This window comes from Mustela putorius, unplaced genomic scaffold (assembly GCF_011764305.1).
Source record: "Mustela putorius furo isolate JIRA1106 unplaced genomic scaffold, ASM1176430v1.1 tig00003903_pilon_pilon_pilon, whole genome shotgun sequence".
NCBI lineage: Eukaryota > Metazoa > Chordata > Mammalia > Carnivora > Mustelidae > Mustela > Mustela putorius.
The window spans coordinates 1,573,853-1,600,611 of NW_025422051.1; the positions used below are offsets into that span (position 1 = coordinate 1,573,853).

General features: G+C 42.7%; 1 protein-coding gene across 2 annotated transcripts in view; it reads right to left on the reverse strand.

The window, feature by feature from the left end:
* The window catches only part of CLCN5 (chloride voltage-gated channel 5), a 155,686-nt gene extending 131,481 nt beyond the window's left edge, over positions 1-24,205 (reverse strand). For both annotated transcript variants that reach the window (XM_045068420.1, XM_004755112.3), the window contains exons 1-3: positions 23,931-24,205; positions 23,198-23,314; positions 21,483-21,639 (exon numbers count right to left, since the gene is read on the reverse strand). In XM_045068420.1, the coding sequence (XP_044924355.1) occupies positions 21,483-21,498 (16 nt within the window). In that variant the 5' untranslated portion in view covers positions 21,499-21,639; positions 23,198-23,314; positions 23,931-24,205. The remainder of the gene's footprint in view (positions 1-21,482; positions 21,640-23,197; positions 23,315-23,930) is intronic.
* Positions 24,206-26,759: the final 2,554 nt, after the last annotated feature.

Below are 26,759 nucleotides of genomic sequence, written 5' to 3' on the forward strand. Positions count from 1 at the left end.
TAGATTATAAGCTCCTTGATGGTGAAGTCCAAGTCACTGATTTTTATCTGAGCCACATTATCAAGTGTCTTACACAGTTATTCAACAGATGTGTAGAAGATTAAAATTTTAGAATTTATATATGTTTAAAAGCATCCTCCCTCCCCACCTCTTAATAAAGCAAGCATTAGAGAATCGGCCTGATGTCTGCCTTAGACACTTACTGACCACAGAGGCAAACTTTAGCCTAAAGATTTAAGTTTTAAACCTCCCTCAACTTTTAGTCTCAACTACACAATAGGGCAAGAGATCACCCACCTCCAGGAGCTTGATAAAACAAGGGCCATTTCTAAAAGAAATACAAAAGTGCCAGCCATGTGTGTAATTTTAAATTTCCAAGAAGCCACATTAAGATAAGGGAAAAGGGGGTTTCTGGGTGGCTCAGTCAGTTAAGCATCTGCCTTCAGCTCAAGTCACAATCCCAGGGTCCTGGGATCAAGTCCTGCATCTGGCTTCCTGCTCAACAGGGAGCCTGCTTCTCCCGCTCCCTCTGCTGCTCTTCCTGCTTGTACTCTCTTGCTCTAATAAATAAATAAAATCTTTTTTAAAAAGTGAAAAGAAATAGGGTAATATTAATTTTAAAAATAAATTTCATTTAATCCAATATACCCCAAACATTATCATTTCAACATGTAATCAATACTTTAAAAATTACTGAAATGCTATATATTCTTTTTGTCATATTAATTCTTTGAAATCTGGTGTGTATTTTCCATGAACGGCATACCTCGATTCATAGCAGACTCTGTTTATTAGCTATAAAAGCTAGTACCATAACCTCTCTGCCTCAGCGTCCTCAATTTAAAAATGGGAAAAATGGCATCTACCTTATAAAGCTGTACTGAATTTTAATAATATGCATAAAAGGGCTTAAGAATAGTACCTGGAAAATTATAAGTCCTCCATAAACATCAACTACCTTCATCATCATCATCCTCCATTTACTAGCTGAAGAAACTGAGCACATGAAGACACAAAGTGTATTTCCCAAGCTCATGAAGTAAATCAATGCTGCTTCTATTCTCTTTCAAACAGTTGTCTATTAAACCATGCAGGGCAGCTGGGAGCAATGGAAAATCTTTTTTTTTTTCCCACTGAAGATTCCAAAGTGCAAGCCAAATGGAGTTTGGGAGTTGACCCAAAAGGCAACATTCTTCAAAATGGCAGCTAAGAGAAATGCCATCCAGCTGTGTTATGCTAACACCCTTTTACCCCTACCACTTCCTTGAGGTTCTGTCCCCTATTTGCTGTCATACTGCATCCATGCTAATCGGTGAAAAAGGTAGGACTCCTGAAGTTTCACTTTGCCTTATTTTGGGTTATTTTTGCTGTTGCTGCTGTTGTTGTTCTAGATGACCAGTAAGATTGAATATTCTTGCATACATCTGCAAAATGCCCAGTACCTGAGACCACCCAATCTTTGACATACTTGACCCGGCTCTTCAGGAGACTCAAAGGAGAGAAGCAGCAATATAGAAACAACGGCAGAATTGAAGGAACAACGGCCTAGAAATCAAGAAATCTGATTTCTAGACCAGGTTCTACGATCCAATCAATATATGACCTCAGACAACCCATTTAAACTCCAGAGCTATAATCTCAGTTTCTTAAACTTAAACTTAAACTAAGGTCACCTGTAATATTCAGGACTAAGAATCAAAATGGAGTACGCCAGAGCAATAACTCAAGATGAAATTGCATCAGGCGTTAGCATTCTTGTTTTTCTCTCTTTAAGTGTTCTGGCAATAAGTTCCTCTTTAAAAAAAAAAATGAGGACAAAGTTTGGAGATAATTTCCATTAATAACCAAGTAATTAAAATACCTAGAAAAGTAACGTTCACCTACGTGATATTTATGATTGCTGTCACAATCATCATATCCTCCGAGGTTAACAACTACAGGATATCAGCATAAACACAAAGGGGCATTAGTGACCACCTCTATGGATCTCCCCCCAATCCCAAATGCCCTGGAGCAGGGTTTCTCAACTTCAGCAGCACTGACATCTTGGGTCAGGTAACTTTGTCCAGGGGTGAGGGGCATTGGCCTGGGCATTTTAAGATATTTAGCAGCTTCCCCAACTTCTACCCACTAGAAGCCAGTAACATCCCCCACAGTTGTGACAACCAATAATGCCTCCACACATTGTGGAGGGGCACAACTGCTCCCAGTTGAGAACCGCTACTATGGATCCCCCACCATGGATACCCTAAACACCTTTGTAATTAAGATTATATGGAGACTGGGGTACCTGGGTGACTCAGTGGGTTAAAGCCTCTGCCTTCAGCTCAGGTCATGATCTCAGGGTCCTGGGATCGAGCCCCGCATCGGGCTCTCTGCTCTTCACAGAGCCTGCTTCCTCCTCTCTCTCTGCCTGCCTTTCTGCCTACTTGTGATCTCTGTCAAATGAATAAATAAAGTCTTTAAAAAAAAAAAGATTATACAGAGACTGGGGCACCTGGGTGGCTCAGTAGGTTAAAGCCTCTGCCTTCTGCTCGGGTCCCGGCTCTGATCCCAGGGTCCTGGGATCGAGCCCCGCATCAGGCTCTCTGCTCAGCAGGGAGCCTGCTTTCCCCCCTCTCTCTCTGACTACCTCTCTGCCTACTTGCGATCTCTGTCTGTCAAATAAATAAATAAAATATTTTTTTAAAAAAAGATTATATGGAGACCAAAAAAAAAAAAAAGATTATACAGAGACCTGCAATTTTTGGTGCATCCTTACTGGTCACTCAGCCTCGTTAATGGAATGATCAACTTCCATTAGCAATCTGGACCATCAAAAGGCATAACCTTTCCAGTTAATTTGCTTTTAGTACACATATAGTGGCCAGTAATTTTGTAAAATGACCCATTACAGTGCAGAGATTATTCATACATCTTTTACAGAGTCAAAATGTTTCCACACAAACAGTGGTGCTGGCAGCTAATATTTTAGATTAAGATATTTAAGTTTTAAAACCCATGATTTAGTCCTTTAATGGTAGCACCCTGGCTTTAATGTACTGATCAAAGTTTGCTTCCCAATGACTGGGCCCTATGCCTATTCAACCACCTCTTCATCTCAAGTTTTGACAGTGTTATTCTGTTTTCTTGGGTCTGTGCATACAACTTATCAGTAGGATTAGTAGAACTTATCAACAGGATCACCCAAACATATAGGGAAGATCTACTCTTTAATACAGAACTCTTTAACACAGAAAGAAATACATATTAGACACAAAAGAACTACAGAATAGAAATAACCACAGAAAGAATCACATCAACCGCATGCCCAAAGTCATTCAGCTAACTAAATCTGTCACGCTGAGAGCGAAGCATAACAGTATCTTGATTGCAGCCACAGATGAAAAAACTACAGTTTAGGGCTCAATATATGGGTCTGGGACTCAACCCCTAGAAGAAAGTACACCAGCATGATCAATGGTGGTTACCTGTGAGGAGGAGGTTGAAGGGACACTTTCACTTTTTGCTCAAGATGCTTTTCAAGATAAACATGTAATTGTGTATTACTTCTATAATTAAAAACCAAAAAAGCTAAAGCCAGGAGAGAAGGTGAAATCTCAGAGGCAGAGAGTATAAAGAGAGAAAAGGCAAAGAAGTTGACACTCCCAAATATGGGCAGAATTAGCGGGCAGAAGAAAGCAAAAGCAAAGAAGCAGCAGGAAAGGCAGGCAGAAAGAGAACTAGGAGAGTACAATAACTCTGTGGCCAAGGGAGGGAAGTTTCAGAAAGGAACTGAACTGTCAACAGAACCAAAAAGGGAAAGGGGGAGAACAGTAACATGGCAAGACAATTCAGATCTGAAAGAGGCTACTCAAAAATCATAACCTTCTCCCTACGTCATGTCCCTCAATCTTAGAAAATTGAGGCCCAGAAAGGTTAAGTGGCTAGCTAGACAGGTATTGGTAGCTAGGGGGCACCGCAAAGGGAGATCACATGTTTATGGACAGGCTAGCAAATGGGTCCAGTGGAAAGGAAGATATCAGGAGAAAATGGGGCTAATGGGATGAGTAGTACCTGGAATAGACAGAAGAGAGGAAAAAGGAAGACAGAAGCAAACAAAAATAAGCCAACTTCTCCTCTGAAACTAGATGATTTGCTTCCTTTTTTGGGTGGTTGTTGAAGGTCAGGGGAATCACTCAAAGTACCTGGATTTCCCCAGAACTCCACCTTTCCTCTCTCACACTCTACATAGACCCTAGGCTCCATTAACCATCTATACACAAAAGAGTCCCAAATCTCTATTTAAGCCCAAACCCTCTCCTAAGCCCCAGACCCAGAGAAGATGAATCTATACTTGGATATTTATAGGCATCCAAACTGAAATTCCCCTCTCCACAATTCTACTCCTGCTCCAGTGCTCTCTATTTCAAAGGTCCCACATCATGACTTTAGGCAGATTACTGAACATCATCTCTCATTACATCTTTGTAAGCAAGATAAAAAAAATTGCTGGATGACAGTAAAGTCATAGTCACAGCTGCTAGAGACAGCCTTACCCAGTGAGTGTCCATTAATGGATTAATAGTAAGCTGCTAAGTCTTCAGTTAGCCTCTTTCAGCTCTATGCCAACTGTATCAGACACTAATAGTGACCCCTAATAATGCCCACCCCATTATACATGCCCATGTATAATCCCCTTGCCTTGAGTGTGGAGGGACCTTGTAACTAGCTTCTAGCCAACAGAATACAGCAATGGCAATGTGAGATTACTCCCATGATTAGGCGTGTGTGTGTGTGTTCACAGTAGTCCCCCTCTCATCTATGGGGGATATGTTCCAAACCCCCAATGGATGCCTGAAATTATGGACAGTACCAAACCCTATATATACTATATTCTTTCTTATACATACATACATACCTGTGATAAAGTTTAATGTATCAATAGAGGTTAACAGTCAATAATAAGGTTAATAAGAGGTTAATAATTAACTGTAAGAGGTTAATAATAACAAAAGAACAATTATAACAATATACAACGATAAAAGTTTTGTGAATGTGCTCTCTCTCAAAATATCTAACTGTACTACACTTACCCCTTTTATCCTGTGATGTCATGAGATGACAACATGCCTACAGGATAAGATGAAAGGTGAACTGACTTTCTGGCTACATGTCAGAAAGAAGATCATCTGCTTCCAAACTAAGCTGATCCCGGAAAACTGGAACCACGGAAGGCATAACCACAGGTAAGGCAAGACCTGCGCATGGGCTTCCTTCTTGCCGGTGTGACAGACTCCATCTCTTGCTGCTGTGCTGGAAGTGTCAACGGAAAGGGCCATGTGGCAGGGAACGACAGGTGGCCTCCAGGAGCCATCCTCCAACCTCATCCTCCAACCGCAAAGAACGAAATTCTGCCAACAGCTACGTAAACTTGGAAAAGGACGGCCAAGCCTCAGATGAGACTGTGATCTCAGCCAACACCTTGAATGTAGCCTGAGAAACTGAGCAAGGACCCAGCTAAGCCATGACAGACTCATGACCCATGGAAACTGAGATAAGCGGGTACTGTTTTGAGCCACTAAATCTGTGGTCAGTTATTATGCCACAACAGAACACTAATACACCAAGCAATATTTTTTAATTAAAGATATTTATGAAATATGTATGATAATGCTAAACCTAACAAGAGGAACAAGAAATAACAACTTTACTACATTAATGCTTAAAAAGAGTAAAAGCCAAGACAGAAAGGTTTTTTTTTGTTTGTTTCTTTTTTAAGAAGAAGAAAAAGAGAGAGACAGACATATACTTGGAGAACAAAGTAGGCCTTGGGCTCATTATGAGCTCAGAGTAAGATGTAGCTACCAAAAACCCAATGCTATTTGAGACCATATTAACAAAATATAATGTATAAAACAAAAGTAGAAGCAGTCTTATTGTGCCATATGAACTGGTCAGATCAAATTAATAAATATTTCCTGTGTGTCTTCAAGGCATTAGGAAGAATAGAGGGACATACACGTTCCCGTCCCTCGAGTATTTTTTACAGTATCTGTGGAGCTAAGATAAACATATTAAAAAGCCAAATCATAATATTTTAAAAAGCAGTTTAAAAAAACTATAGAAAAAATGTTATAAAGCAGGCATTAGAATTCATCTGTCAATTAGTTAAAGGTGTTCACAGAAGCAGGAGACAACACATCATTACCGATTTGATCATTATTGCTTTGCCAGTAGAATATAAAAGTGACTGTACTCAACGCTGGGATTCAATTTCACATTACTGAGCACAAGCACTTGAAATTTTGAAAATAAAAGTTAAAGAGGTTAAAAAAAAACATTCAGACAATCTCTGCTATTTTGGAGAGTTTTTAGTGACAACATTACATTTTACAGATAAGTAAATATGGGCAAAGGAGGATCAAATAATTTGTTTATGATTATAAGTCAGTAAGTCAATTGTACTGAGAAACAGATTTTCCCTTAAGTCTAGAATGCTAATGAAAACTCACATAAACTTTCCAGGTTACGACGGCTACTTTTGGCTAATGTGATGTTTTCACTAGAAGAATTCTGAGATCCTGAGTCATTTACTCTTCTCCCTCCAAAGCTGACCAGTAATCAAGGTTTGTCACTTCTTCCTTTGTGATGTGTCTCCCATTTATCCCCTCCTTTAAATCCCCGAAGTCAACAGCTTATAACCAGACCCTTGGAATGTCCTGTCTGAATCTCTCTGGGCAATCTCCTAACTAATCACCCCACTTGTGGTATCTGCCTCCCACCTGTCTTGCATAGTAATAACCGTGGCATTCTCTGCTCCAAGCCCAACTGCCCCCATTGCTTACAGAATAAAGTACGGATCTCTTAGTTTGGGGGCTGCAGTTGGTTTCTAATTCTGGCTCTATCGCTTCCTAGCTGTGTGACTTAGAACCTCCTTTCTCTCATTTGTTAACTAAGGGTAGTATCAACTGCCTCATCTATCCTGGTTTTTCTGAGACTGTCCCTGTCTATATGCCTACACCATATGAATAGCAAACCACTCTTCTCACTCTCAGAAGTGTCTGAGTTTTGACAATAAATCGTGTGGCCAGGAAAGGGTTGTTAGAAGGATGTAATGAGACAATGCACATAAATATAAGAGGCCTGGCATGATACTTTCTTTCCCATTCCCTCAAATGTACCTTGTGCTTTCCTGCCTGAAATTGTATCTCTAACATCAGCAACTATAGAAGAACTTTCCCCCTACTACATGGTCTGCCTCAGATGCTTCCCCCTCCCCTTTGTCTAAGTCCTACGGCATCCTAAACTTCTCTTCTAATGTGTATCTAACACTAGTTTGGGTCATGGCAATTTATGCACACGTTTTAACTGCCTCAGAGACTAGCTGTGGGGAAGACAGTGTCTGCTTCTGTTTCCTCTCAGTCGCACACATGACACCTAGTAGAGTCTTCCCCACAGAAGATACTCACTAAATGACATAATCCAATTCAGAAATAACCCAGAATTTTGGCCACAGACTTGCATTTCATTCCTCCATCCACACTTTATTTAAGCGTCTGCTATCTCATTCTCCTGAGATCATTGTGCTTGCTCATTAGCACCATCATTAGAGTACCAAGGGAACTCTAACAGAAAGCTTTCCTCTTTCATACCTGGCTGCCACCCTGACTGTCTTGGGGGTGATGGCAGAGCAGGAATTCTTGGAGCAATGGACTTAGGAATACAGAATAGCCGAGAGCACAGCTTCTTCAGGCAGACAGCCTTGGTTGGACCCAGGCTCTATCAGTTATAAGCTCAGAATCCACATAAAGGAAAAGTACATGTAAAGAAAAGTACATGGTAAACAATCGGTAAATGATAGCTATTATTTTTCTCTTCCCTTCCTTGACCTCAGTCAAATGAGAATACTTTACTATGAAGTGAGGCCTGTCAGCAACATTCTCTACATGAGGTAGCCAAGTACAGGCTCAGCACATACAAAGTTTAGCCCGTTCATGGTTCAGGGTCTTCTCTTTCTAGGATGTCTGCTTTCTTCTCTCAGTTCCTCCCTCATTTATGCCAAGTCTAAGCTGGGGCCATTTCTAACAGCTTCTCTGATCACCAGCAAGGACAAGAACCTTCCTGTCTGGTTCTCTAGGTGTAACATCCAGGTCCAGGTTCAGGTTCAACCTCAAACCACACTCCGGGCAGCTCCTCATGCTCTACATTTCCACATGCAGAAAATCTCTCAAAAACATCCTTTATGGGTCCCCTCTTTCTATACCAATCAATAGCCTGAAATTACTTATCCTCTTTTCTCACAATTGTTCCCATCACTCCAGTCTCTGCCACCAGCCCAATTATAGCTTATAGGTACAATTATACATCCAAGAATAAAACCTGTCTTGCTTCTTAATCCACTGGCTAAAATTCCAAATATTAGCAAACCAAAGTCATTTAAAACAACCTAGGGACTCTGGTCTCTAAACATATAGCTGAGTAAAGGAATTATTCATTATAGCAAATCAAGAGGACATTCATTTGAACATTCCTCTTCTCATACTCAGGGAAAAGTGGTCTTTTTGTTGGGGGGTAAGCTAAAATGAGCTTAAAACATTTGAGGATTTAATAGAAACTTTATTATACAAATAGATAGCAACTTATATCTTCTTCATTTCAAACTAAGACTATACCTGCATTCCTCATCAGGACCTTGGGCAAAAAGCTCAAGAAATTGTAGCCTAGCATTCACTTAACAATATTTAAACAAGTCAAACAAGAACAACAGCTATTTATCTAGACACGAAGACACTTAATTGTTTAATTGTGGCCTAGAATACAATTACTGTGCAACTTAGGTATTAAAATACCCACATATCAAAACTAATGACATAATTAAAACTGCTTCATCAAAAAAAAGGAAAACCTAATAAAATCATGATTTTTTACCTAATTTTCTCTCACTTACTTTCTTAAAATGAAGCTTTAACAAAACCACAGCTCCCTTAAGCCCCCTGCCCATGATGATTCCCTGACAGTTTACAGAGGCCCTTGATTTGCCCAGACTCTGCCTCAACCATTATCATAACTTTTTATTCCTTAGTATAATAGTTCAAGAAAAGAACCAAGTGAGGTATAGGTTTTATTTCAATTTTATTATTTAAAGGCATTTTGGCTTGCTGTAAACAAGGCATGCAATATAGAAAGATATCAAGTGAAAATGAAAACCCCCTTGCCCTTCCAACCCCTAATTTCCAAGGTAATAACTGATAACTGTTTCTCATGTATCCTTCCAGAAAATGTCTATGCATATGTAAATATACATATATACAAACTCCTATCTGTCTATCCTTTCAGCCCCCCCTTTCCATTGCACAGATGGGATCATACAGTATCATTCTGCACCCATTTCTCCACTTCAAATATATCTTGGACACCATTCCCTTTCATGATATATACATCTACCTCATTCTTCTTAACACAATGCTCGGCATCCCACTGAGTGTGTATGTATGCCATGATTAACACAACCAGTCTCTTGTGATGGGCACCAAGACTGTCAAGAGTGAAAGAGTTTCAGCAATGGAACACCTAACATCCTCATGAACAGTGACTTTTGTGCTGTTCCTTTTTAGAACAGATTCACTGCAACAAAAGACATACATATCTTATATTTTGGTAAGAACTTTCAAACTGCCCTCCAAATGGGCCCTAACAATGTATTCTCCCACTGACTGCACAGACAGGGGCTTTGAAAGCAGTCACCTGGTCTAATGATGCTGTACTGTAAATAGAGAACTAGATGTTTAATGCAAAAATAGCAAAGCACTGGCACACCTGGCTAGCTCAGTGGGTTAAGCCTCTGCCTTTGGCTCAGGTCATGATCTCAGGGTCCTGGGATCGAGCCCCGCATTGGGCTCTCTGCTCAGCAGAAAGCCTGCTTCCCCCTCTCTTTCTGCCTGCTATTCTGTCTACTTGTGATCTCTCTGTCAAATAAATAAATAAAATCTTTCCAAAAAATAGCGAAGCGCTGATGATTTTGTTACGTCTTTTATTTTAACACACCCTAGAAAACAACACCACAGTAGGTAGCGGCCACACCTCACCTCACCATGAAGAACTCTGCCCTCATCCAAATGCCAAGTTCAAAGGGTGCTATTCCTCAGCATTAATCCAGGTCCTAAATAATGAATTCCTTAGGTCTGGAGACTTACTGAGTGAATTCAGTGTAGAAGAGAAACCCACACTGCGGCAATATCACCCACAATGATCACTAACATCAGAAGTGCGACATAATAGGATATATTGCGTAATTAAAGTCACTGGCCATGAAGGCACACTTTGAATATGTAAGACTCAGTACACCAGCATATTGTGGTATGGGATAATCTGACTGAGAGATTGCTAGTTTAACAGAGAATCGGGGTTCATCCCCTAAGAGTGAACATTGATAAGCATCACCACACAGCATCCAGTGTCTCACGTCTAGAATGACACTTATTTAACATTTTCTATTTTGCAAAACACCTTAGCATATCTTACCTCATTTAACCTTCATGGCCATCCTCGCAGGAAGGCAAAGTAATTATTACTCATTATTACTCACAAAGATTCCATGAACACATAGTATGTGCTGGGTACTCTCTGCTAGGTAGTCAGTATATGAAGATGAATGAGACCCTCCCCTCATTCACTGTTGCCCTGCCCCATCCGACCTTTCCCCAAAGCCCTCCCATTGCACTGAGAATACTTAGTAACGTGGCCTACAAACCCTGTGTGCCCAGAGCCTTCCCCATCCTTCCAGTTTCATCCCATGTCCCTGGATTTCTCATTCACCATCATCCAGCCACAGTGGACCACACTGGGGAAAAAGCCAGGTTCTTGCACCTCAGGGACTTCCCCTTCATTTCCTCTGCCTGGGACGCCCACACACACCCCCAACTCTTTGCCTAGACGGCTCCTGCTCATCTTTTGATCTCAGCTGAACCTGTCACTTTGTCCCAGACTCCTCCTCCCAATAAGTTATGTTTCCTTTATTATTCTTTTTATAGGATTTTACTTCCTAGTGCTCATAATAGCTCACAGTGAAATATTTGTGTATTTGTTTGCAATGCAACTCCACCACACGGCTGCAAGGCTTACGGAAGGCAAGAAAAGGGACTTTTGTGTTCACCGCTATAAACCCCAGTACCTGCCCAATGCTGTGCCTGGCACACAGCAGACCCCAAAAAAAAGTACCGAACGAATACAGCCAATGCCCTCAAGGGGTATATGATACAGCGGAGAAAGACACAAGGAAGGGAAAGAAGGCTCATTTTACCAGAGGACGGGAAAGACTACAGAGAAGAGATGACCCTGAGCTGATGGCTGAAAAGTAGACACTTGTCCAGAATGCAAACCTACTGAAATGATGTAGGCCATCAGGAGGCAACTGCAGGCAGAGAGGAGCAAAAGGCTGTGCCGTGCCTCTCAGACTTCCGGCTCTGATAGCCAGGTGGATGGTGGCACAATCATTCAGTGGAGAGAATGAGGCTCTATTATTATTATTACTTACCGCCAGGGTACAGGACCTGAGGTCTTGGCAGAGCTGGAAATCTGGATAGTGGCGATCTCTGTGCCCACCTGCCCCTCGCCACTCTCAAGCTAAACAGGAAAACTACGATTTTGACCTGGGAATACTCAGTGCTGAGCCATACGTAGCCACAGGCCAGGGCAAAGGAGGCTGGTGGAAGGACCAGAAGGCTCAGCAGAGACAGGGCCAGGAGGGTTCTCTATATCTGAATACACTTTGGGGCCAGAAGATGTCAATAATGTAATTTAAGGTATAGAAGTATCAAATCACTATACTGTACACCTAAAATAATTAATACGATACTATATAATTAACTAGGATTAAAATAAAAAACTTAAAATAATAACAATAATAATAATGTAATTTAGTGTGCTTCTCTTTTTGTGGGCAAGCCAGAAGAAGGAAGAAACCAGAAAAAAAAAAACTCAGTGTCCTGAGTATCTCGCAGGCTTCGTAACAGCTATTTCATTTCCACTGGACAGTCCCTTTCCTGGATTCATTTCTAATGGCTCTGTGTTGTAATTTCTGGGTTGCTCTTCATGGAAGTAGTCAGGGCAGAAGTCCTAAATAAGTATAATAAAATGCCTGAACGGTATTGGGTTGAAAAGCATCAAAATATGTCATTACTAAGGGGGTTACCTCATCTTATTAACTCCTCAACAGCTTCTCTGGTCTGGCCATGGGTAGATAAATACAGAAGGCAGAAAGAAGAAGGAGAATCTGGCATTTGCTGCCACCCTGAGTGAAACTTTCTAGTCCCCTCTCCCCCCATCCTGCCACACACAGAATAGCATTACATGAAACAGGAAGCTTTGAATCCTAATTCTCATTAAAATGTAACCTATAGTTTATTTCAAAAATGTCAAGAGGGTGACTAGAAGAAAAAAAAAAAACATACTCTGGAAGCCTCAGTGAAAAAAAACAATTCTTTGGGGGAGGGGCGAATCACCCTAATCTTTTCAAAGTCACAATAATGTGCAGGAGGGGAAGGCTAACACTTAGCAGAAAATTATAAAATAGCCAGGCCTAAGGGAGACAGTGTAACTGTAGGAGGGCTAAACAGGGAGACAGACTGACAGAGCAAGCGTGCTAGGGAGAGCGGATTATCGGGAGCTGGGGCCGTGTCCTGGCTCGAAGCACCATGCGACAGCTCTGTGACCCAGAATCGGTTTCCCTAGGCCTCAGTTTCCTCCCATGAAAGATGAGATGTTTGAACCAGATCACCTTGAAAGATCCTTTCCAGTTTAAAAACATCCCTTGAGGGGCGCCTGGGTGACTCAGTGGGTTAAGCCTCTGCCTTCGGCTCAGGTCATGGTCCCGGGATCCTGGGATCGAATCCTGTGTCGGGCCTCCCTTCCTCTCTCTCTGCCTGCCTCTCTACCTACTTGTGATCTCTGTCAAGTGGATAAATGAAAGTCTTTATTAAAAAAAAAAAAAAAACCCTTGGGCTGCCTGGGTGGCTCAGTGGGCTAAGCCTCTGCCTTCAGCTCAGGTCATGATCTCGGGGTCCTGGGATCAAGTCCCACGGGCTCTCTGCTGGGCAGGGAGCCTGCTTCCTCCTCCTCTCTCTCTCTCACTCTGCTTGCCTCTCTGCCTACTTGTGATCTCTCACTGTCCAATAAATAAAATCTTTAAAAAAAATCCCTTGAAGACTTAAGTTGATGTTTTTTTCTGCCACAATTATAATACAATCAGAACAGCTACAACAGGTGAGTGTTTAATGATTCTCACTCTTGTACATGACCACGAGAAGCAAATATTGTCATATCCTTTTTGCACGTTTTAATAGTAAAGGTGAGTGCCTAACAAGTGGCCAGCAGTGTGCCAAGGTTCTAGATGTATTACCTCATCTCATCCTCCCAATCCTCTTATGAGTAGGTATGATTATTCTAAACCCATTTTACAGATGAGGAAGGTGAAACACGAAGAGATAAAATAACTTGCCCACAGCTAGCAGTGACAGCCAATATACAAACCCAGGGAGTCTGTCTCCTGAGGCTACCCTTGACCCGCTGATGAGACAAGCGAAGCTTTCAGAGTTTGGTAACTTCGGCCACCACCTGGCAGCACTGGGTTCAGATTCGGATGTATCAGATTCCAGGGCCCATGCTCCTTCCACAGCCGTCTGCTTGAGAAGGAACGGCTGGCTCTTAGAGAAATATTTTCTGGGAGATTATTTTTGCTTACCCCCCATCTAACCCCCCCCCTTTTCTGCCCCGCTAAGGACCTGTAGGAGGTGAGAGTGAAAAGAGACTGAAGAACCCTTCTCTTGGACCTGCCACAGGTGAAACACTCTGCCAGATAAAGAGAAAAAGGGGCAGTTTGCTCTGTGTCCTTACTCCTGCTCTAACAACGCGACTTTTGTTTGAGAGTTGTGTAGATACTAATGTTTTGGTCAACAGGCAGGAACAGATGGCTTCTCGCAGATGATGGTGGTCCAACTCTCAAGCCACACAGCGATCCTGATTTCACACTGAAGCTCTGTCATCAATCCACTAACTGCTTTGTGATGCTCCCCCAGCCTCCATGTGTTAGCTAAATCACCAGAGTGTTTACAAATATACACTGTGATGTGCTAAGAAAAAAAAAATCTGTGAGGTCAAAACATACTTCCTTTAGATCGGGAGTTTCTCATTGCTACTATCTGTTTTACTACAGTTTTCCTCTGCCTTATGTTCATGCTTACCCTGACATATTTTGCTACCTCCTCTTATTATGTAATTCCACGTCAGATGAACGGTAATTTCCCAATTTTTGCACAATCTCCCTGCCTGTCCCCACTCTCACTCCCAAAAGAGTTTCTGGAGTCAATAGGAGAGACGGCCAAAAATCACAAGAGTACTTGAGGAAGTACTAGTAGCAAAAAAACTGCTCTGACCAAAGGCTTGGGGGTCTTGGGTTCTTTTTTTTTTTAATGTTGGGGGAGGGCATAGAGTGCCTGAAGAAACTGTCCAGAAGCCCACACAATTCACTCCTCATTCGTGACGCTATTGTTGTATATTGCATTTTCAAATAACTTATTTTTTAAATTTTATTTATTTATTTGACAGAGATCACAGGTAGGCAGAGAGGCAGGCAGAGAGAGAGGAGGAAGCAGGCTCCGTGAAGAGCAGAGAGCCCGATGCGGGACTCAATCCCAGGACCCTGGGATCATGACCAGAGCCAAAGGGAGAGGCTTTAATCCACTGAGCCAGCCAGGTGCCCACTTATTTTTTTATTATAAAAGTAATACATACTCATTGTATAAAATCTGGAAAATAAAAGACCAAACAAGAGGGGGAAAAAGTGCATCCTACTACCTGGAGATAGCCACTTTAACAACTTTGGTTCCTTCCATTCCATATTTATCATTACATTCACAGGCGTGTATGTAACATGTGAACACACAGAAATACATATAATCTCACACTTAAATTAAAAAGACAGAAATGGAATAGTACCATATTTTTTCACTGTATCATGAAGATTTTTCTCAGCATAAGTCTTGATATTTAATGGCCAGATGTTTTACTATGTGGACCTGCCATAATTTACTCACATTCCCCTACTATGGAAACTATGTCTTCAGTTTTTCACTATTATAAATATGACAATATGTAAAGTTGTGCACATTTATCAGAGATTTCCTTCAGAAGTTACACTTTTTAAAAACAATTATCAAGGAATCCATATTAGTTACAGAAAAATTGGAAGATACAAATAAGCAAAAACAACTGTCAAATAAGCAAAAAAAAAAGTCAACTGTAATTTCTTTTTTAATACTTTTGTGTACATCCCCTCAGATTTTTCTTTATATCATACGCACATAGACACAAACACATATATTAAAATGGGGTCATACTGGGCACCTGGGTGGCTCAGTGGGTTAAGCCTCTGCCTTCAGCTCAGGACATAACCGCAGGATCCTGGAATCGAGCCCCACATTGGGCTCTCCGCTCAGCGGGGAGCCTGCTTCCCCCTCTGTCTCTCTGCCTGCCTCTCTGCCTATGATCTCTCTCTCTAATAAATAAATAAAATCTTATAAAAATGGGGTCAGATTATTAAGAAATGATAGATACTAATAATAGTTACCATGTATTGACCACTACCACATGCCAGCCACTGTGATTTCCTCATATTCCCACCACCCATCCTCTCTGTGTTAGCTCCACCATTCCCAAACTTGTCTACACACTGAAGTCACCCAGGGAGCTTCAAAACTCCTGAAGGCTGCATCCAGTCCCCAAAGATTATGGCTTTTAATCAGCTGGGTGAGACCTGCACCTGGGAGGGTTTAAGAGCTCCCCAGGTGATCCTAGTGGGTGTACGAGTTGGGAACTATTGGGTTCACTACAATTTTTTCCCTTTCTTACTAACAACATCACCCAGCTGATAAAGCTGGGATTTCAACCCATCTCTAAACCCAGAGCCCAGACTTTTTTTTTTAAGATCTATTTATTTATTTGTCAGAGAGAGATAGACAGAGAGAGAGAGAGAAAGAGAGAGAGCAAGCAAACAGGGGGAGCAGCAGGCAGAGGGAGAAGCAAGCTCCCCACTGAGCAAGGAGCCTGATACGGGACTCAATCCCAGGACCCCAGGACCATGACCTGAGCAGAAGGCAAACGCCCAGCCAACTGAGCCACCCAGGCGTCCCAACATTTTTTTCTTTTTCTTTTCTTTTCTTTTCTTTCTTTCTTTCTTTTTTTTTTCTTTTTTGAGTATGGTTGACGCACAATGTTAGATTAGTTTCAGGCGTACAATACAGTGAGCCCACAAGTCTATCCCTTATGCTGTGCTTCACCTCAAATATAGCTCTCATCTGTCACCACGCAACTGTCACCACACAATGGTCACCACACAACTGTCACCATGCAATGGTGTGTTACTATACCACTGACTATATTCCCTATGCTGTGCCTTTCATCCCCGGAGCCAACACTTTTAACTATGGATAATCTGGGATCTGCTTCCCCCACCACCACTCACATAACATCACACTATGGACCTATGTTCTATGTTAATAAGGAGAACTCAACATTATCCTTTTTGGTAACTATAGTATTCCACTGCATCGCTCTCTCAGAATGCAAACGTTACCAATTTTTCCCCACTTCAAAAATGGTGCAATGAATATCCTTATTGACATACCTTTGTGCACATCCTTAATTACTTCCTTGGGATAAATCCCCCCCCCCAAAAAAACAATGCTGGGTCAAAAGGTAAATATGGTTTTTAAAGCTTCTGATAAACACTGCCAAACTCATGTTCCCACTAGAAGTGTATCAGAATGCCTGCTTCCTCATGTCCTTGCCAGCACTGAATTGTGTCATTCCTTTTTAATTTTTGCAAATTATATTGGAGAAAATGGTATGCCATCCTAAATCTCCCTTGACTACCACTGAGAACATTTTTCACATTAATGGGCCATTTAGATTTCTTCTTTTATGTATTTTCCTATTCCCATCCTTTGCTAGTCGAACACTTATGTTTTTCTTATTGCTCTGTAAGTCTTTATGTATTAAGAATAATGAGTCTTGTTGCAATTGCTTCCAGTTTTTTCATTAACTGTATGGTTTTCGGAGGAACTTTTAAATTTTCATATAGTTGATTATATTGTTTTATTCTTTATTTTACCTTTAATATTATGCATACAAATATCTTCCCTACCCCACAATTATATGTTCTCCTATATTTCTGAGTTCCATTACCATCTCTTTTTTAAAAAGTTTTAATTCTTTAATGTAGCCGTTCCCAAACAGAATTACTGAGCAGAATTGCTTACAGAGGTTTGTTGTTTGTTTGTTTTTTTAAATGCTCAGGTCCCAAGACTGAACCACAATTTAGGGGCCTAAGACCTGAGCAGGCACCTTTCTAAAAGCACTATGGACAATTCTGAGGCACTCCCTCCTAAAAAGAAACACTATTTTCATCTTCTAAATTTATATTGGTGTCATTTTTTCCAAATTACTTCGGGACATTTGTTCAATAAATCATTTCGTGAATTTGAAATGTTCCCTTTATCCTAGTTGGCAAGCTCCATGAAAGCAGAGACCGTACCCGTTTTACTAACCACAGCACCTCCAGGGCTCAGCACAATGCCTGGTGCAAGCTGGTGCCTAATGACAACCAAATAAAGAAATAATACCTGACCACATATCTTCAACCTCATGCCACCCCAAACTGGCTAGTCCTCTTGTCAATAATTCTTGACCATTAGACCAAGAAAACTGATGGTATTGATGATGACCCTGAGTTACCAAAAATATTAAATTTGGCCCTGTAGACTCTGTTTAAAGGAGCCAGGAAATGTGTTAGTGGGCTTCATCGAATGAAGTCAATAATGCCAGCCATGTTTAAGAGGTATGGGAATTCTGATAAAGTTCTCCAAGGAAGGGTGCCGCTGGGTGTCTCAGTGAGTTAAAGCCTCTGCCATCGGCTCAGGTCATGATCCCAGGGTCCTGGGATCAAGCCCCGCAACCAAGCTCTCTGCTCAGAAGGGAGCTTGCTTCCCCTCACCCTCTCTGCCTGCTTCTCTACCTACTTGTGATCTCTGTCAAATAAATAAATAAAAATCTTTTTAAAAAGAAAAAAATTGGGGGCGCCTGGGTGGCTCAGTGGGTTAAGCCGCTGCCTTCGGCTCAGGTCATGATCTCAGGGTCCTGGGATCGAGTCCCGCATCGGACTCTGTGCTCAGCAGGGAGCCTGCTTCCTCCTCTCTCTCTCTCTCTGCCTGCCTCTCTGCCTACTTGTGATCTCTCTCTGTCGAATAAATAAATAAATAAATAAATCTTTAAAAGAAAAAAATTTTCTCCAAGGAGGAGCTAGACAACATTGACCCCAGAGGCTGAGACCTGGCTTCCTCTGGCTCTTAGAGTTCCTCAACTAGCTCTAGAAACTGACTCAGAGCTTCCTTGAGCTGAGAACAGACCCACACATTCCCTCTTCTGTGAGCCCATGGAAAGAAAATTGGAATAGGGAACCAGGACACCTGGGTTTTAGTCCTGTCACCACTATCAACCTGTCTGAGTATGGGCATATCACTTAACCTCTGGGGTTGGGCTAGATGTTTTCTAAGGATGCTTTAGAGGTTTTCTAAGAATTGAAACCTCTACTTAAAGACCCAAACAGATGACCACAGGGCAGGGCTTCCAAGGACAACCTGAAACTCCCTCCACAGAACAGGGCCTCAGGCCCACCTCAGGCTAGAGCAAAATAATAGTGACAACAATAGCAGTAGTCATATAAGTAGTAGCCATAGTAATGGTAGTAACAACAGCAGCTACTGCTAAATTTTAATGACCACTTACTATATGCTGGGCAATATTCTGTCTTACTACTAAGAATAAAGGCATACACTTAACACGGCACTTACAAAGTCCTAAGTGCTTTACGTAGATTAATCTTCAAAATGACTCTATAAGATGAGTTCTATTATTATTCTCATTTTACAAAGGTGGAAACTGAGGAAATCTGAGAAACAGAGAGGTTAAGGGACTTTCCCAAGGTCTCACAGCTATCATGTGATAGAACCAGCAGAAGCGACCCTAAAACCATATTTTTAACCATACAGCCAGCCACACTATCATTATACTACACTTGTCAGTTCGGAGGTTGCACAACAACAAAGAATAAGTCACAATTATAGGGAATACTCCCCTCTTCACTAATGGTAGAAAAATTCGGTTTTACTCCAATGTCATTTTAAGCAGATCCAGTTTCAGGGCTGAGAGAGCAAAATACATTATTTATTAAGAAAATGGGCCATTTTATTAAGAACTGGCACCCATTAAAATGTTTTTATTAGAAAATAAATAAATCATTAACTACTAACGACATTTCCCATTAAACAGAGAAAAAAAATACAAGCTCTTTCTGCGTCATTCCGAACAAAACTTTAGATCCCCACCCGCACCAACTTCAGTTCTCTACTCCCAGCACTATCTTTTAATCATGGACCTGACAGCCCACAGGTGTCCCAAGCAAAAGAGGCCAAACCAAAGTCGGTACTCTAACTTCCCATCATCCCCATGCCCTTGTGACCTCCTCCCATGGTCAGCTCTGTGGCTGGCATCACCAGTCTCAAACACCCTAACTGGGTGTCAGCCTGGGCTGTCCCCCAGCCACATCCAGTCACAGGACAGTTCTAGAATTCATCCCGTGGCTCTCTGTCCCTGCTGCCCCTGCTTCTGCTCAGACCACCGCCTCCTTCCCTCAACTACTCTACCAGAAACCTTCCAACCGGTTCTTGGCTTGCTTTCTCTCTAGCTCCAACTTCACCTTAACACTGCTGCCAAAGTAATCTTTCTAAAACAAAATCTGATTATGTTACTTCCCTGTTTAGGATCTTTGTCTCCCGGATAAAGTGTAAAATCCTTCCTAGAACATACAAGGTTCTTTATTATCTGGCCTCCGACTACCTTCCCAGCTTCATCCGAGATCGTGGCCCACACATCTCACACAAGGCAAACGGAGTAACTTGGAAGTTCCCAAACAGTGCTTCTCTGTCCTGCCCAGAATGCAATTCTCTCATTTGCCCATCTGGCAAACTCCCACTCATTTTTTTCAGATCAGCTCAAAATTCAAAATTTGGCATGCTTTTCTCTAGGCTTCCGTCACATTTTGCACCTCTCCCTATTCCGACACGTAATTCAACCTAACCCAATTATTTGTTTAGATGTCACTCTTTCCCATAAGACGAGGAGCCCTCTAGGTCTCTGTTCTACGCATCTCTGTACCATGCTTGTTGAATAAAAGAATGTCTCAGGATTTGAACAGTAATTTCCAAACTGCTCCTGATCAGCATCCACTGTGTTCGTCAAAGCAAAGCAATACAGGCCAAATCCCATTTCTTTTTTTCTTTTTTTTAAGATTTTATTTATTTGTCCGAGAGAAAGTATGAGGAAACAAGCAGGGAGAAGGGCAGGCAGATGGAGAAGCAGACTCCCTGCTGAGCAAGGAACCTGATGTGGGGCTCAATCCCACATGACCTGAGCTAAAGGCAGATGCTTAACCAACTGAGCCTCCCAGGCATCCCCAAATCCCATTTCAATAAACATCTTCAAACCGACAATCCTTGTACATCAAAACTATGTTACATTTGTGTGCCTTCACACCTGAAGGCATAACCAGCAGGAGACAGTTTTAACAGATACTTCAGAGAACCAACAAACCTACCTGTTGAAAATTTATAGCTATTCAAGTTCTTGCATATTCTGCTCCACCTAAGTGATCCTTAACCTTTTATGGGTCATAGACCAGTTTGGACAGCATTTGTCTATCATTTCTTAAACCCACATGCCCTTTGGAGAAACATAAAAATCCCACATACCCCCAGAAATGCTGATATAGTCTCCCAAATGCACAGTCCTCATCCCCACCAAAAATAAAAAATAACTTCGTATGTGGTAGGAATTCTCAGGTTCACAAGAGATGTAAACCCATCAGGCAAGATATCCCTGAGTTTTGCTCTTGGGTAGTTCACATTGTTAAAATAGGAATTTTCCTTGTATCACCAAATATAAACATTATAACAGTAAATATGCTTTAAAGTCTTTATGGGGAAGAGGAAGCCAGAGAGGTGCTGACATCTGTCTCCCCCACTGTCGGAACCTTATGATAGGAATTTGCCGGAAACAAATGAAAAACACAAATATGAAAAAAAAATCCTCTGTTTCCTCACATATAACACCCCAAAAGCACATGTTCAAATGAAGGGAGCTCTTTGAAATGCTTCTGACATTACATTTTCCAGCTTACTTCCCTCTCCCTACCCCTCCACCCCTACCTTAAAATTCATTAAACTTCTAGCTAGTAGCAACTTCTTTTAAATTAATATCCTTTGTCTTTGTGGAGACAAAGGGTTAAATTAAAGAAACAGCTGGCTGCCTGCCACTGGCTTGGGGGGTTGGGTTGGGATGGAGGACAGAGGAGGAAGAAAAACCAGTCAGAGAAATAAGTGCTGATCTCTTACCCTGCCACATGGCCATCTTGATCCTGTCCTCTCCCACGTTGGGGGTCACACACTCAGTTTCCCAAATTCCTCCAGTTTTATAAGGAGGCTTGAATGGGATGTAGATGGAACAGCAGCTGCGTGGCCTTGTTTCTTGCAAGCAGCTCACGCCCTGAACCTGAAAATGTGAACAGAAAAATGAATACCTAAATGAAAAAAAAAAAAACATTTCAAATCCTTAAAAGTTACCTCCTGTCCCTCTTTGAACCTCTCTTTCGAGGATATGCACACAGGAGCAATGTCAAGTTTCTCCCAGCAAGGTATCGCCTTAAAAAGACAGATTGGGGGGGTGGCACCTGGGTGGCTCAGTGGGTTAAAGCCTCTGCCTTCAGCTCAGGTCATGATCCCAGGGTCCTGGGACCAAGCCGAGCCCCGCAATGGGCTCTCTGCTCAGGGGGGAACCTGCTTCCCCCTCTCTCTCTGCCTACTTGTGATCTCTGTCAAATAAATAAATAAAATCTTTAAAACAAAAAAAGAACGGGAAGATCTAGAGTCAGTTACTATGGACACTGAGTGCTGTCCAATTCTGCACGAAACACTGGATCTTCAGTAAATGGGTTTCAGAATCTCAAAGGATGGGTGGTTGAGTGAGATAACCACTAAATGTTCTTTCCTACTCTGAAGCTCCACAGTGTAGGGAATGAAGAACCAATGCCCTCACCTACCCACCCCCCAACACCAACTTTACATTAAAAAATTAGTAGATAGGAAAACAAATTTTGTAATACTTCAAGTTTTAGAACAGCCCCTGTATCAGGATGGAAAAGAAAGGAAGCATAATAAAGAAAAGAGCAATGCCCTTTGGGTCATGGTTCTTCCTCTATGCTTCGTTATACTTTCCCACACTTTCCCAATGTCCTATAGGTAGCATATACTTCTTTCATATTCAGGGGAAAGAAGAACCAAAGACAAAAAAAAAGTAAAAACAGAATGCTAATTTAAGTACAACCAAATTAATTCAGCTAATTCCTAAATTTACAGCGTCCAAGTCAGTCTTAGGGACAACACAATTTTCAAGGATAGGAAAGGAGCTAGGAATGAGAAGGAGGCGAAGAAGTATCTACTTCATTTGATTCAGTGGCTTAACATATTAAACAAAGTGCTGGCCACTTAAGTTCTTAATTAATAAACTGGTCTTCCTTATTTAGCATACAAGCCATCTGCTTTGTCTAAGAAAAAGTCCTCACCTTTTTGGAGTTGGTCAACATGAAATTACATTTTGCGATTTCCATCGCTTAGACCAGCAACACCTCCACCCTGGAAGTGAAAATGGTAACACGCATACACTAAAGACTAATACGAACTTGAGAATCATCATTTTGGTCTTTCTTAATGACTTTTTTTTTTAAAGGACAAGAGTGTCAATGTGTACACAGTCCCAAAAGCACCCATAGAGAAAAAACAATGCTTTAGATAAGGAAAGGTTCCCAAAGTCCAAGAAAACTTAGGAACTCAGAAGTCCAATGATGAATTCACCAGGAAAAAAGCGCTCTTATGACTTATCTGGAACCTGGAACAGTTTGTTTTGGTTTGTCTTCCCACCCACCCCCCTTATTTCGTGTACAGTTAAGTAGTGGTCCGCGCCTCGTGGGACCAGGCGAAATTTAACATCTCTGAAGTTAAACCCGGGTAGTTGCTAATAAATGTATGAAGATGACTGTAAAGCAGATTCTTACTGGATTTTTACGCTCCACGGTTGTCGATTTCCCTCACTTATTCGGGGTAGCTTACACTGACGTTATCTCACGGGCACACGGACAACTTCGCTTGGCACTCCAGGAAACTGATTTGCTCTGAAATATTAAGAAAGGTAAACGTGCATCAGCGTGAAGGTAAAGCTTTCCCCTTCGCAGTGAAGGCGCTCCAGCGCAAGCCTAGAAAGCCTGGAGAGAACAAGCTACCCGCGTGAATGGGTGGGGGGAGGAAAACTCGCAGCACCGACTTTTCTGAGAGCCCAGAGTCCACTTCGCAAAGACCCACACAAACCTGCGAGTCCAGAGCAGGAGGAAGAACGGGGCCTCGACAGAGCTTCACCAACCCAAACCACTCTGCCCCAGTCCTGGAAAGGGGACGCCTTGCAGCCAGCCTCCCCCCCATTCAAAAGCGGGACGGGCTTGGCGCCGCTCCGCGAGAAAACTTCACTGGGACAGCGCAGGGACCCCCGCTCGCAGAATAGGGCAGGGCTCGCGGGAAGATGCCGCCCTGCACTGGCTAGAACTAGCCGGTCTAACTCCTCCGAGTGCCAGGCGGCGGCGGCCGGGCAAGGGGAACCCCCACCTCCGGGGGGCCGAGCCAGCGGAGGAACGCTTTCCCCGTGTCGCTGCTCTCTGGAGGTGCTCCGCGAGCCGGCCGGGGGGCCAGCGGCCCACGAAGGACCTGTTGGGAAAGCGACAGCCCATCTGTCTTTACCTGTCGCCGAGGTCGGGGGCGGCGGAGCCCGTGTCGACCGCCGGCCGGCCGAGCGCTCAGACGGCTCTGGCGTCCAGGACACCAAGCTGAGCTAGCGCCCCACGTAGCCTGCAGAGCTTCATTCACAGCCCAGCCGGGAGGAGGGGGAGCGGAGCGGGCGCGCGGCTCATGTGACAGGCGCCTCGCAAGTGTCGGCCAAGCAGAGCCAAGGTCTGCGCGTGCGCGCCCAGGCCGGCCTTCTCCAGGCACCTCGGCCCAGCCCGGGCTGGGGGTGAGGCGAGCAGGGGAGGCGGCCGGGCGGAGAAAGCGGCGAAGGAGGAGTTTCCGCATGCGCAGCCGCGGTAGGTCGGCCCCGCTTGCTGCCATATTTAATGAGGACTGGGCGGGTCCTTAACTCAGTGCAGGGCGTGCCAATTGCGCTTGAAAAAGAAACGCTACTTTTTGTTTCACCGTTTCCAGCCTGGGCTACGGTTCTTTGGGGTTTTGTCCTTAGAATGGAACTGTTTATCCTGAACTTCTGGTCCACGGGACAGCTAGTAGTAATCTAATACTAATTACATTAGCTCACATATTTGGAGCCTCTAATTATGTGCCAGGCACTGCTCTAAGCCCTTAACTCATTTTCATCTCATTTAATGCCCGCAATAACCACACTGGGGTACGTACTATTATTCTCCACTTTTATTCATGAGAAAACGGGGCCACAAAAAGATTAAGTAACTTGCCTGAGCTCACATAAGAGGAGTAAGAATAATGATGGAATATAGTGATGCTCTTAACAATCAACTGGATCTTCATTGCAACATTGGATAATCTGCGCAGCGGTTTTCAAGGAGGCTCAGAAATCAGGACTCCTGGGTGGCTCAGTCGGTTGGGCCGCTGCCTTCAGCTCGGGTCATGATCCCAGAGTCCTGGAATTGAGTCCCACATCACTCCTTGCTTGGCGGAGAGCCTGCTTCTCTCTCCGCCTTTGCCTGCTTGTGCGCGCTCTCTGTCTCTCTCTGACAAATAAATAAAATCTTAAAAAAAAAAAAAGAAAAAATCACAGGCCTCACTTAAGTGGCAGAACTGAGCGTCCGACCCAGGTCTACCTAGGATTGTAAGAAACAGCCCCTCATTTTACAGAAAAGAAAATAGGCCAGAGGAGTGCATTGGCTTTTTAAGGTGATCCTGCTAGTTAGTTATCAGCAGAACTGATATCGGAATCCATATAATCAATCCAGGTAATCTAAAAGTCAGGCTTTTTGACCACTGCATTGAAGAAGACCACCCACAAGAGAAACCATGGGGGCACTTCAGCAAACAAAGAAAAGCAGTCACTACAGAATTTGAGGGAATGGTGGAGTTTAGATAGATTTTAAATGAAGGATTGTTTTGGGGAAGTGGGAAGCAGGACTGTGTGAAGGGGTCAACATCAGGTCTGGACTGTGAAATGAACCCAGAGGACTGTTTCCTTGGAAACCACCAAGTAAAAATAGATGTGGAATGTTGTGTCCAGATACCCCTTATCCAGAGCTCTACACCTGGATAGGAAATCAAGGCTGCATCTTCGGGTCCAAGAACCTTATGTCCTCCAGACAAATGTGGGATGTTTTATTCTCGTTGGTATGATTTCAAACAGCAAAGTCTCTGATAGTCTGTGATTGTAGAGAACAAAGTTTCTTGCTGAATAAAGAAAAGGTGGTGGTCACTCAAAGGGGGTTGTTATCAGTTTACAGCTGCACGTGTCTTTGGGAGAAATATTGTTCCCTATAAAATCTGCAGCTGGCTTTATCTGTGTCTGTTACTCCAGCCTGATGAATAGCCAGATTTTAGTTTTCTTGGTCCAAGCTCATTTTTACTTTCTCACCTGGTAGCGTTTAGTCCCTGCCTTCAGGCACTCACAGTCTAACAGGTGGGTGGGTGGGTGCATGGGAGATACCCATAAGTAACTAGAAAGAATCCAGGGAAAGTTATACTGAGTCCTCTGATAAAAGTAAATCCAAGTGGAGATAGTAACTTGTGCAAAGGAAATCACCTATGAGGACGTGTAAGTATCCTGTATGATTGAAGCTTAGGGTAGGGAAGTGTCAGGGAGAAACAGCCAGAAATTCAGGCCAAATTTTGGAGGATCCTGAATGTCAGACTGAGATTTGTACTTAATTCAGAAAGTGATTGAGAAAGAATTAAGGTTTTTGAGCAAGAGAATCCCATTATTGGAACTCTTCTTTAAAAAACTGAATCTGGTGATGCCTGGGTGGCTCAGTCAGTTAAGCGGCTGCCTTTGGCTCATGTCATGATCCCAGGGTTGTGGGATCAAGCCCCTCATCGGGCTCTCTGCTCAGCGGCGAGCCTGCTTCCCCTTCTCTCTCTGTCTGCCTCTCTGCCTACTTGTGATTTCTCTGTCAAATAAATAAATAAAATCTTTAAAAAAAAAAGTTAATCTGGCGGCGGAGCCACCTGGGTGGCTCAGACAGTTGGGCATCTGTCGTTCGCTCAGGTCATGATCTTGGAGTCGCAGGATCGAGTCCCAAGTTCTGAGTCCCGAGTTGGGCACCTACTCAGCTGGGAGTCTGCTTCTCCCTCTGACCTCCCCCCGTCATGCTTTCTCTCTCTCTCTCTTGCTCTCTCTTAAATAAATAAATAAAATCTTTCTTTTTTTTTTTTTTTTAAGTGAATCTGGGGTGATTGTTCAAAGAGAGGTTCATTTGTTTGGTTTTCTCATTGCAAAATAGGAAAATCCAGAGCTTATTTGTAGGTTGAGCAGGAAGAGCCACTGGTGAAACCGAAACTGAAGAGGCAAGAAAAGGGAGGGATAAATAATGGAGTAAAATACGTGGAGATAGAAAT